Below are 13,250 nucleotides of genomic sequence, written 5' to 3'. Positions count from 1 at the left end.
TTCCAGAATATATATATATATATATTTTAGTTAAATATAAAGGCCTGCAAACATGCAGTGACTGTAAATCAAAATAGGCTCCCCCCGGGGTCCAAGGTTCAGAGCGGAAAGGTTTCATCCTGCTGCCAGCCGGTAAAGTAGATCCGGACGTGCGCAGCGCGGAGAGATACCGGGCACATCCAGAGTGGGAGAGAAAGGCAGGCAGGCAGGCAGCGAGAGAGAGAGAGAGAGAGGGGGGTGGAGGGGGAGAAAAGAGAGCCGCTGCCTGCTGGTGGCAGATGGAGCGACGGAGCGGAGGCAAGTCCACGTATTACCATGCCGAGATTTGGACTACATAAACTACATGCAAAACCTCCAAATATACGAGATTAATAATAGAAAAGGTACGTGAATGGTGTTTTTGGCGTAACCGGCGGTGCTTTTTTACCTCATTGTAACGTTTCGCTTCTGCATATCTGTGGAACGAGTGAGAAAAGTTAGGTCGGCTATTGTGAGCTGCGCGTCCGTGAAAGAAACCAGCCGCAGCCGCTTTCTTTACCTCTTCAGGGGGAAGTTTAGCCTCTCAGTAGAAACTATTGGTTTAGTGGGTATATGTATATATATATATCACAGGAGGGGGTTTTGAGGTTTATTATTCACATTGGTAATAGTTTATGCATTGTTTTAACGTTGGGTTGGAAAAGTATAAGAGTGTTTTTTTTGTTTTTTTTTAAAGCAAATCTGTGCTGAGCGCTCGGCTGCCATCGTTTCGTGCAGTGAATGGCTCTAGTTGGGGGATGGGGTTTGAAAATGAAATGAAATAGTCTGAATGCACCTCACTTATTTTCTTGAAAGATTTAAAAAAAAAAAAAAAAAAAAAAAAAAAGAAAAGGTTAATGAAAACACATCACTGGTTAGAAGTTGCAGAAAAAAAACAACAAAAAAAACACATTTTAGAAGATGCTTAAGCTTTTTTTTTTTTAGTTTTATGTGTTTAAAAAGAAAAGTTTTAGTTTGTAGCTTTTTTTTAATTTTTTTTTTTTTTTTTTTTCTTCCTCAATGGTCGCCCACAAGCAGATGGTTCTTTTGTACCTGCAGGGGATGTAGTCTCACATTTAAGGTATTTTCCGGTCAGGCTCGGTCACTCATTAACCTTAATAACTAAACCCTGCGTGGGTCATTCGGACACGCCAGGAGTAAATAGCGTAGCTTTGATGCGCCGCTCTCTCGCACGCAGACAGATAGGCGTCTTGCTTTTTTTTATTTTTTTATTTGTCTTTGCTCGGACTCCCACGCAGCCCGAGACGTTGTAAAAAAAAAAAAGCGGCTGTAAACGAATGAAAGTGCAATTTTAAAGCAGTCTCATAGTCATCTCCTCTGTGAGTGGTTTATTTCTTTATCACTGATTGAAGCTTGATGATAAAGAAAGGAGCACTCTTGCGTTTCTTTTATAATTGCATGGTCTTACTGGCAGAAAGGTCCATGGTTTCATTACCAGTTATTGTATTATGACTTAGTTGTTACTGCTTGTGTTAATTACTCTGTTAAATCCTAAGTGAGTGTTTTTTGTTTTTTTTTAAATTGCCTTTCTATACAAGAGAAAAAGCAGGGATAATTACATTATTTTTTTTTTATATGAAAAAGGAATATAAGATTTACATGTCTTCTTATTGCCAGTTCTTTCTCTGAGCTCATTGAGCTTTTTGTTGGGATACATTATGTTCCTCTGTCGTTATGAAATGCACACATTTGGCATCTGGCAGTGTGCAGACCTGAGGGCAGTTCAGGCTCAGATATTGTCACCTGACTGACTGCTCTGCTTTATCTTATTTCCTTACAGGACCTATTTAGCTATTTATCATTTCAGCCGTCACTTGTCATGCCATTTAAAGGAGTCTGGAGAAAGCGCACAGGGAAGAATGGAATAAGGTTTCAGGCAGTTAGACGATCTTTCCATGGGGGTCGATGATAGTAGAAAAGGCTGATTTCATGTGATTATTTGCTGTTTTCTTTAGTTTTTTTATTTGAAATACAGTTAGTTTTATGTGCCTAATGCATTTGCATGATGTTGTGTTATAATCCTAAACAATTATATTTTCTTTGTTTTCCAGGTGGTTCTGTGAAGATCACGGTACGATAATGGGGAAGCGCTTGGTTTCACTGCTCGCGCTGCTCCTTCAGCTGCTCTGTGGCTGCGCAGAGAACCAAAGGACGACGAGGGCGGCCTCCATGCAGTTCACCCACTCTGTTTACAACGCCACCATATATGAGAACTCTGCTGCTAAGACTTACTTAGAGAGTCACGTCAAGATGGGGATCTATATCACAGACCCGGCCTGGGAGATACGGTACAAAATCATCTCTGGGGACAATGAGAACTTATTCAAAGCAGAGGACTACTTGCTGGGAGATTTCAGTTTTATGCGAATAAGGACCAAAGGAGGCAGCACTGCCATTCTGAACCGGGAGGTTAAAGACCACTACATACTGACTGTTAAAGCTTCAGAGAGGAACAGCAATTTTGAGTGTCGCACCAGAGTCAAGGTGCAGGTACAGGACACCAATGACCTGCGGCCTCTCTTCTCACCGACGTCCTATAGCATCTCTCTGCCGGAGAACACGGCCATACGCATGAGTGTGGCCAAGGTCACGGCGACCGATGCCGACATCGGTACCAACGGAGAATACTACTACAGTTTCAGGGAGTGGACGGACATGTTCGCGGTTCATCCAACGAGCGGCGTGGTGACGCTGACTGGCAAGCTGGACTACTCTGAGACGAAGCTGTACGAGTTGGAGATCCTCGCAGTGGACAGAGGAATGAAGCTGTACGGCAGCAGCGGCTTCAGTAGCATGGCCAAACTCACGGTGCGGGTGGAGCAGGCCAACGAGCACGCGCCTGTCATCACCGCCGTGACCTTGGCCCCCTCGGGTGCGGACCACGACCCCACCTACGCTATTGTGACGGTGGAGGACGGCGACCAGGGACCGAATGGAGAGATAGCGTCGCTGAGCATTGTTGCCGGCGACCCTCTTCAGCAGTTCAAGGCTTTGAGAAGCAGCCCCGGGAGCAAGGAGTATAAAATCAAAGCGGTGAAAGATGTGGACTGGGACAGCCAGCCTTTTGGATATAACCTCACTTTACAGGCGAAGGACAAAGGCAGCCCCCCTCAATTTTCATCCGTTAAATTGGTACATGTCACTTCTGCACAGTTCAAAGTGGGCCCTCCTATATTTGAAAAGGCAGTTTACAGAGTCAATCTGAGTGAATTCGCCCCTTTTCTTACACCTGTCACTATGGTAACAGCCCTGCCAAAGTATCCACAGCTTAAGTATCTCTTTAAACACAAGCCTGACAAGAACAGATTTACTATCAATCCGGATACCGGCTTAATCAGCACAGCAGGACCAATCAGTGCTGATTTTGCAGCCCGGTTCGAGATGGACGTGATCACAGGTGACAAAAAAGCGGCAACCAAAGTGATTGTTGATGTGATTGATGTGAATAACAATGCACCTGAGTTCCAGCAGACGTCTTACAAGGCCAGCGTTGATGAGAATGTGCCCATAGGGACCGCTGTGGTCACCGTTAAAGCCACTGATTTAGACAGGGGCGACAATGGCTACGTGACCTACAGCATTACCAATATGAGCCCTCAGCCGTTCGTCATCGACTACTTCTCCGGTGTCATCAGCACCGCAGAGGTCTTAGATTATGAGCTCATGCCAAGGATTTATAATCTCAAAGTCAGAGCCTCTGACTGGGGATCCCCTTACCGGAGAGAGGTGGAGGCGTCGGTAACCATAACATTAAACAACCTGAATGACAACAAGCCCTTGTTTGAAAATGTAGACTGTGTAGTGACCGTGCCAAGAGATCACGGCGAGGGGGAGCAGATAACGACCGTGTCTGCCATAGACGCAGACGAGCTGCAGCTGGTGCGGTACCATGTTAAAGCCGGGAATGGTCTGGATCTGTTTGAACTGAACCCAAACTCCGGCGTGCTGTCGCTGAAGCGGACGCTGAGCGAGGGAGAGGCAGCTAAAGTGTCCTTTCACAGTTTACGAGTCATAGCCACGGACGGCGAACACGAGACCCGGCCGATGTTCATGAACATAACTGTCATCACGGCGCGCAAGCCGGTCCAGTTAAAATGTGTCGAGACCGGGGTGGCTACCATGTTGGCTGAAAAGCTGCTCCACGGCAGCAAGATCCACACGCAAACCGAGCCGGATGACAACTTTATGGACTTTCACTCAGTCAACCGCTACCCTCCTCAGTTCGCAGAGTCTTTCCCCAGTGTCATTCAAGTGAAAGAGGACCTGCCTGTTGGAGCCCGGATTGTCCATTTAAGTGCCACGGACGCAGACAGCGGCTTCAACGGCAAACTCGTGTACGTTATTTCAGGGGGAGACGCAGAAAGCCGCTTCATAATAGATATGGAAACCGGTTGGCTTTTGGTGTATTCTCCTCTCGACAGGGAAACAACAGACCAGTACACCCTCAACATCACAGTTTACGATCTCGGCATACCTCAGAAATCCTCATCACGACTCTTGGGCGTCAAGATCCTGGACGCCAACGACAACAGCCCTCAATTTTTGCAAGACTCGTACTCAGTCGAAATAAGCGAGAGCACGCCGGTCGGGACGGAAATCATCCAGGTGGACTCAACAGACAGAGATCAGGGAGATAACGGAGTCGTGAAGTATTCAATTTTGGGGGGCACGGATCATTTTGTGATCCACGAGGAGACCGGCGTGGTGACGGTAACAAAGCCGCTGGACCGCGAGCTCCATCCAGTTTACCTCCTGAAGATCGCGGCACACGACCAGGCAGCCAACGAGCCCCAGCTAGTGTCCACGGTGCCGCTCAAAATCACCTTGGACGATGTGAATGATAACCCGCCTAAATTCGTGCCCCCGAACTATCGCGTGAAGGCGAGGGAGGACCTTCCTATCGGTACCGTGATCATGTGGCTGGAGGCTCACGACCCCGATGTCGGACCTTCCAGTCAGGTACGGTACAGCCTTATCGACAACGGAGACGGGAACTTTGAAGTGGACAAACTGAGCGGCGCCGTGCGGATCGTGCAAAATCTAGATTACGAGACAAAGCAGGTGTACAACCTGACGGCGAAGGCCAAAGACAAAGGGAAGCCCATATCCCTGTCCTCAACCTGTTTCATTGAGGTGGACGTGGTAGACGTGAATGAGAATCTCTACCGACCTTTGTTCAGATCGTTTGTGGAAAAGGGATTTATAAAAGAGGACGCACTTGTTGGGACTTCGGTGATGACCGTGTCGGCTGAAGATGAAGACAAAGAACGCGACGGAGAGATCCGATACTCCATCCGAGAAGGATCCGGCCTGGGGATATTTACCATCGATGAGGAAACTGGTGAGTTTCTACTGCAGAGCTGTGTGAAGCTGGTTGTTTTATATCTGAAAAATGATACATCAGTTTGAAATCATTTGCATGAGGGGAGTTTCATGCAGCTAGAGTTGATGTAGTTCATGTCACTGTGTGGAAGAATGAGGTAAGGGAGTCTTCCAGGAGACGGGTAAGGTTCCTGATTCCAGTCATTTTTCCTCTTTGGGATAATTGACGACAGGAACAGATGGACCAGCTGTCCTCCGGACCTTTGTGGACATTCCTGAGCAGTTTCTGTTGTCTGAAGAAGATTCTAAGTGGTTTCACATCCTTTTTCCGCAGCTAGGCTGTCCCTCTATTTTCATATTCAATCTTAAAATAGTAACAGTTTGGAATAAAGTCATATCTGTTGGACATAAGATACAAACGTTCTCAAAGCATTTTTAGAAGTAATAGCATTAGCAACACAGCAGCATTGTTCTGAAGGCAGGATTGGCTTGCAGGTTCTTTATTATGCTGCAGAAGATATGTTAATACTTGCTCAGCTGCCCTGAATGACTTTAACAGCTGACTCAAATTAGCTCAAAATAAGCAGTCTGGAATTCCAAGAGTTCCTACCCAAAACCTAACAATCACCTGTTTTGGACTTTGGCTAGCTGCCCTCCTTTTTGAAGCTTGATTAGCACATTCTCGGGTGGCTTTATGTGACTCCCCCCCCCCCCCTCCCTTATTTGAAATTAAATTTCTCTCTGCATTATACATATTTAATGTCTAAATGAGGCGGTGGAACTTAATGCATAATACATTGATTTCTCTTGGCACATGTAACCTCAAAGGTTCATATCTAACATATGAAAGATGGAAATGAAATGTGTTAGTGTGCTGCTGCCTTAAACTGCTGCAAAAGTGGCTTTTATTTATTTTTAGTTCAATGTTTATTAACGATCAGATATATGTGAATTATTCATTAAGTTGACTGGAAGTCTCCTCGGTGACCCTGTTGGGAAATACTTTCTTCTGCCTGGTAAATTTAGCAGGAGGAGAGGAGCCTTTATGAAGGATGTGTCCTCCAGGGCTGTGCGTCAGCTGTGGCTGTGTTTGTGATTGTGTCTCTGGTAGGGGCTGATTTCTCATTTGTAATAAGATTTAGTTTCATGAATAGACGTGCTGCGAGCTTGAACTAGTGACTGGCTGTATATGCTTTGTTGCAAGAATTACAAGTGCTGTTCTATGTTGTTTAAGTTCAATTTTCTCCTATTTACGTACTAAAATTACTGAAATGGAAGTTTTGCAAGGAATACTACGGATGTAAGATGGAATACAGTACTAAAGCGTGAGTCTTGAAAGGGCCACACGCAGCCCAGCGACTAGTCCATGTCTAACTTTAAATCCTGTGCAGGGTGTAGATTCAGGGAGCCCGGTCTGATCTGCTACTTAATCCCAGAGGCCCATATTAAGTGATTATCAGGAGGTGCAATGATAGGATTGTCCCGGGTTGGGTCCTGTTATTATGGATTACATCTGAGGTCAGTAGACAACTAAATACAGCCAAGGTGGTAATGCCCCTCCTATGATTTCACTAGGCTAAGGGTGTGGTTTGTACGACCATATGCATTTAGAATATTTTGCGTGTGAAAAGGGAAATATAAGCGCGGCTGCACAGCCCGCTATATATTCACTGCTGCAGCTGCACATTGTGAATCTTAACCAGAATGTTTTTAAAAAACGGTTCAAAATTAGAAAACAAATGAAAAAGCGGTGGGAGGAGAAATGCCAGGAGCCAAACACCTTCAGTCATGGAATAATTTTTTCGGGTGGGAAGCAGTGAGGGAAGACTGTTCAAGTCTTTTCCTGTTTCACTTGCCGCTCGTAATTCTAAACTAATGCAGTTGTGTTTGTTAGGAGTAAAGGATCAGTTTGTTGCCTGGTTTTATCTTTGTCGTAGTGTTTTGTTTGTTCTTTCACCACAGCATAAATCTCTTTTCTCTTAGCTATTCCTCTACAGTCGCATCCACAATAACACAGTAACAACAATACTACTTTGTGGCTTACAAAGTGTTGCTGTGGAAAACTTTGCACTCTGTGGTTGCTGATGCCAGAGGACAGTGAGTGATGCTCCTAGAGTAGGTGTATCTAACAAATCTGAACGAAGCTCGTATTTAAGAATAGGCTTGCCACCCACTTGACTGACGTTCCCAAACCACACAAGGAGCAAACAAGTTATTTGTTTGTAAGATATAGCAATTAGATGTAAAAGTGGCATCCGTTATTGCTGTTAATTGAATGTTCTTGTCTTTTCATTTGCAATTTTAAGTAAAAGAATCCCTTTTTATGCATGCTTCTTCTCCAGATATGGTTCCCCTTTCTCTCGGACTGCTCAGGGAGTCCATGGCAACTGTTTGCCCAGACATTCTCTGTGTTATTAAAAGCTCTGTGGTCACTGGCTCGGTGCCATCTTAATTTAAACCTACTCTTATCAAGGCTATTTTCCAGGCCCCTTCCCATGGTGTAGACCAAAATTACCATTCCTTGCTTTAATCGGAAAACGTGCTCATAGTCAAGTGTTTTTTGACTGACGGGGACCTAAAGAGTTGGAGCAACAAAAGAGAACTTTGACATACTGAAAGCTTTCCAAGTGCTTATGTTTAAAGGAGCAATATACAACATTCAGAGCATTTCTATAGCAGCAAGCAACTATTTTCTTTGTAAAGAAATAGTGGAGTAATGTAGTAATTGGAGTAATGTAATAATGCAGTTAGCGGCGTCACAAAATAGTAGCTCCGCCAGCACGTTTGCTGTACTTTGTACTGTTAGTGCTGCTAGCGCCGTTAGCCATGAGCGGCCAGCTTAAGCGTTGCCATGTTGAGAGCCCTAGAGAGACAATCAAAATGCTCAAAAAATCTCATATTGCACCTTTAACATATTGACCAGCTTGGAGATTCAGCAAAAACAAAAAAAAGCAAGATAAACATCTCGCTATTGAATATTTCCATTGAAGTCCAGCACTAGCTTTTAGCCTGTGGTTTATTCAACCAATTTTTGAGAAATATATATCAATCTCAAAGTTTGCGAGACATTTGAGTCTCCTCACCAACAACCAGTGTGCTTTTTTTTCTCGATCCTTTTGTGATGGGGAAGAAGCATACACCTTACTTGTCAGGGCTTGTAAGCTAAGTGGCTGGCTACAGTTTTACTTGTTTGAGCTCATAGAGGTCAACAGATAAGGATTTTCAAGGGCTCATGGCAATTCTGAAGAGGCGAGTCTTGCAAATGGCTTCTGAAGTTCCTTTTCAGAAAGGCTTTTCAGATATTTCCTTGACAGTATGGCTGAATAGTAATCAAAAAGAGAACATCATACTGTATGTGGGTCAGGAGTGAGGGTTTTAACTCCTTGTGCAGGGCCAACTAAGATGTCCCTTTTGCATATATTCTGTAAAAGGTAAGATCAGTAGAAAAACGTTCAAAGAAACAAAGTGTACAAGTACTAGCCAACAGTTGCGGCACTTTTGAGGTGAATGAATACTGCCAGCTTCCAGTGGTGGTTGTAAAACAATAGCAATAAAACAATTCTTATCATGATGAACTTAAGTCTCCACTCCTTTAAGTACACATGACTCAGGTTTACCCTGAAAAACCTTCAGAGATCAGACAACAACCAACAAGATAAAAAAGCCTTTTTTTTTTATTGCCAATAATTAAGTCTCTTTTCATTATAATTTCCTGATGCTGGGATGACTAAGGGAGATTGTGCAAATCAAGATGTTGAGCCATAATTGATCGAAAGGGAGGGACATGGAAAAGTCAAAGGTAAAGGGAAAGAGCCAACTTCACAGGAAGCCGTTTTTCGTTTGGATGAACTATTGCACGACTTCATCTCCGTCTGCGGGACGGAGTGATGTTGATTAAAAAATGTCTTGAGGTTTTGATTTGAAGGATCGCTGGACAGTGATGTCCTTTGGCTCGCTATCTGGCAAGGGAGCCACATTACTCTCAATGAATCTACAGTTAATAATATCTGTGGACAAACACTGATATTAAATCAGCCCCGGAACAGTAATAGGAAATGGGTTGCATAGTGGGAGGGGTAGGGAGGAATGATGGCCGTTGCTTGATTGGAAATAAAGGAAGAGTAAAGGTACATAGAGTATTATACTTCAATGTATTACCTTTATTAATATATCATTCTATCTTACTTCTGTAGATATTGAATTTTGTTAACGTACATGAACATTAGGTATACAGGTGTCTGTGTTGATCACTCCGTCTTAGATCTATTTGGATATATAAAAGAACATTTTCACTTCATGCCATATCAACCGATCCTTGAGTGAACATCAGCTAAAGAAGGCTGCAGGACAATCAATTTGTGCACCTCCACTTCCACAGGAAAGAGTATCTCAAGGCTGTTTTTTCCCGTGGAGGTGATGGCATGGAGCTATTTCTGTGTTGTGTCTCAGTTTGACGTGAAATCTTCCAGTGTACAAGGTGACCAGAGCCGAGAGTGTTCGGTCTAGATGAGATGCAGAATGCTGATTGTATAATGTATGCATTGCCCTTTCTTGTTGGATAATATATGCATTGCCCTTTCACTTGAAAGCTGTTTGCAGCCTGTGCTGTAAATGCGTTCTTTGTTAAAGCAAATGAAACTGTTCCATGCATAATGACAAAGTCCTGTTAGTGTGTTTTCCATTTACACAGAAGAAGAAGAAAAAAATCCAGTCGAAGTATACAGATTCTTAACAATAATGAAAAGACCCATGCTTGTGTTTATTCACGGTCTCTCTTTTTGGGCATCACATGTAGTTTGTTAAAAGTGGGAGCTGTTGCTCTCCGTCCTCGGTTTTCCATTGAGTGCCGATGCGTTCGACATAAAAGTGGGGACTGCAAAGTGGCACATGATTCCAAATCGTCTTTGCTTGAGTGCTGTTACTGTGGAGACGGGACCAGGAATGTGCAGAGGGACAAAGTTGATTGTAGGTTGCTAAATGAAAAACACACTTTCCCCGCTTAAAAAGTATGTCGCTCTCTCAGTCCATTAAATCTTTTTAGAGGAACTCGAGGCGGCCTTGTGCAGAGGATGTGCTTCATTATGTGTTAATTCTTGTCATGCTAACACTCATGAATTAGATCTTAAGGCCTGCTCTCTCTCCTAGGACAGTATGGCCAACTTCACACTTTTAAAGCAGTGTTTTTCTCAGTGGGCTCTAAGGAACATTCAGAACTCCATAAAATGTTACTCACAGTTGCTTATTTAATCGAGTTAAATACAATGCTCAAAAAAACGGTCCCATTATACCATTTTAGTTTGTTGTTATTTAATACATAAAGCCACTGGTGTTAAACGGAACCACTGCCATAAACGTCAGTGCAGCATTATGTAGCACAAACAGCAGTGATAGTTTCAAAAGATTAGCATCTTCCTCACAGACACATCTGAGAGCGTATTCGCCAGGGGCTCCCACTGCTAAATTATGGCAGAGATGTATGAGATACTGACACGCTTTTATCTTTTTATTCAAATTTAAGCAACTGTTTCAAGTATTTAGATCAGATTTCATGGTGTCTGGTACTTGGCAAGTGACAGCCCTGACCATAAATGCAGTGGAGTGGGTGTCAAAAGATCTACATTAGGACGTGGAGACAACAACATAATATATAACCCCGTGAATTTGCCTTTGCTCTTAAGAAATCGTCAACATTTTGATAAGATGTGCTTATTTATTTTCTTGCAAAGAAATAGATGAGAAGATCAAAACCGCCTTCATGTTTAAAAGATTAATATGAAGCTTCCACCATCAGCAGGTTATCTTAATTTAGCATGAAGGCTGAAACAGGGAGAAACCTCCTACCAGCAACTCTAAACCTCGTTTTTTTTATCACATTATATCTTTTTTGTTTAAAAAAGTGAAGTGTAAAAACGTCAGGTTGTGGTTTTTACGGGGCAGGTATGTGCTGTAATTGTTTTTTTTTTGGCTGGGCTTCTTGGATGCCTGTTGTAACCATGAGGTTGCCAGGCAACCAGGAGAGACTCAAGATATATATATATTGAGTTAATTAGAAGCTTCACAGGTGCTGGTAGATATATTTTGTTACCTTACCAAGGTGAACTGTTTCCCCTAGTTACTTTTTTAAGATTTAATAATAGTTTTATTTATTTTTTATTTTTTTTAAAACTTGCGACTGTTCAAGAGTTATTGATCTGTAGTCATGTTCTAAGATGATTGGGCTTAGCTTCATGGATGGGACGCCAGCAGGAGATCACATCCTGGTCAGGGCAGTAGAACCCGGGAAGATGATCAGCATGAATCGCCACTCATGTGAACGGGAACTTGTTTGCTGTGAGTTCAAAGTCTACATCTTCCTTAGGCCAGCTGGGGTTACCGTGTACAATGGGAATATAGAGAGAGCTATAGTGTAGGAAGATAGAAAAATATACGAGGGGGCGTGAGGTGAATGAAGATGGGCCCTGTGTGCTCCCTCATTGTTCCCAGAGGCGCAGACAGAGAGCTCTTCTGGGCTCGGAGGTAAAGTAACTGCTCCTAAATAATACTGCGATATTGAATCAAGGAGTACTGCTCTGAGACCTGTTCGAAAGGCCTTTGAAAGAACGCTGTTCCCAGTAACAATGGAGGCTTTGTGTCGTCGGCTAAGTCCCAAAAAGCTATCTCAACTGGAATTAATAGGCAATTTTTTCTTCTTTTTTTTTTAAACGAGGAAAGAAAAACCCATTCAGACATGCATCACAGACATGTAACAAGTGTATCAAAAGATCTCTTTGCAACGGTCGCAGTCAGTGCACAAATAAATGAATCCCATGTTTTCTTTCGACTCCCTTTTACATTATGCCCTTCACATTATACAGAAGGGCGACTTGTCCGAAACGTCTGTGTGGCAATATTGAAAAGTCAAATTGGTTTTGCCGTTCTAGTCTTTGCCTTTTACATTATGGCCAAAGAAATTCTGAACTCATTGGTAGTGGCTGTAAAAAAAAAAAAAAACCTATAGGATTACAGAGACATCAGTGTGTTGTGAAACGATAGAGCTCGTCTTACTTAATTAATGTAACCATTATTTTTTCAATTAGTTGATTAAACTAATGATTTATTTAGTGATTATTTGAAAGACATTCCAGATTAATATAACAATTAACAAATTAATTTACCCAAAATAAATGTAAAAAACTTGTCTAATTAATATTTAATTCTACCATCTTCTTTCAAAAACAAACAAATATAACAAAATAATAGACCATATTTTTCAGATGCCTGATCAGAGAAATACTTACTACTCAAATTCAAAAGGAATGCTGTGACAACCATTTCCCTGACCTGGAGAATCAATATTTTACTTAAGTTCTTGCCTTGATACTTAAAATATTGGTTATGATATGGATTTATTCCATCACTGGGAAATGCATATTTGCATCAGTGTGGAGAAAGGGAAATAATTGAAACAATGAACAGATTGCAACAACAGTATGTAACGTATCGTAGTTGAAACTTTCTTTCTCTAAGTTACATTACATTAAAGTAAATACGTGAGATGACGCACGGTGTAACGTTACATCATTATAACAGCAGCGGTGCAGAATGCCTTTTAACATGGAGCATATTTTGAAATATCTACTTTAAGTGCCTTGGTCGAGGAAATCCATGCTTGCCATGCGCCAGCGGACATCCAATATATCGACGTATTTTTGTAATCTACGTTGATTGCTTCTACAAATGGCCGCAGCCCTATTAGGAGCCATGTTCCCTTTAGCCAGCTGTTGACAGCTATTTCTCCACCGGCACTGACATTACACAGCGTGCACAATGATGCATGAAGTGGAAATGGCTCACGGGTTCAATAGTCCGGGATATTGAAGGAGATAAGATGGTCTTTGTGACACTGTATC

At 42.7% G+C, this 13,250-nt stretch overlaps 1 protein-coding gene across 1 annotated transcript in view; it reads left to right on the top strand.

The window, feature by feature from the left end:
- Nucleotides 1-293: 293 nt before the first annotated feature.
- The window catches only part of fat1a (FAT atypical cadherin 1a), a 75,439-nt gene continuing 62,482 nt past the window's right edge, over nucleotides 294-13,250 (top strand). The window contains exons 1-2 of the mRNA XM_054603607.1: nucleotides 294-383; nucleotides 2,091-5,380. Coding sequence (XP_054459582.1) covers nucleotides 2,119-5,380 — 3,262 coding nt within the window. The 5' untranslated portion in view covers nucleotides 294-383; nucleotides 2,091-2,118. The remainder of the gene's footprint in view (nucleotides 384-2,090; nucleotides 5,381-13,250) is intronic.

Source organism: Anoplopoma fimbria, chromosome 9, assembly GCF_027596085.1.
Source record: "Anoplopoma fimbria isolate UVic2021 breed Golden Eagle Sablefish chromosome 9, Afim_UVic_2022, whole genome shotgun sequence".
NCBI classification, from domain to species: Eukaryota; Metazoa; Chordata; class Actinopteri; order Perciformes; family Anoplopomatidae; genus Anoplopoma; species Anoplopoma fimbria.
The sequence above is the reverse complement of the archived record's forward strand: the minus strand, read 5'-3'. Positions and strand labels throughout refer to the sequence as shown.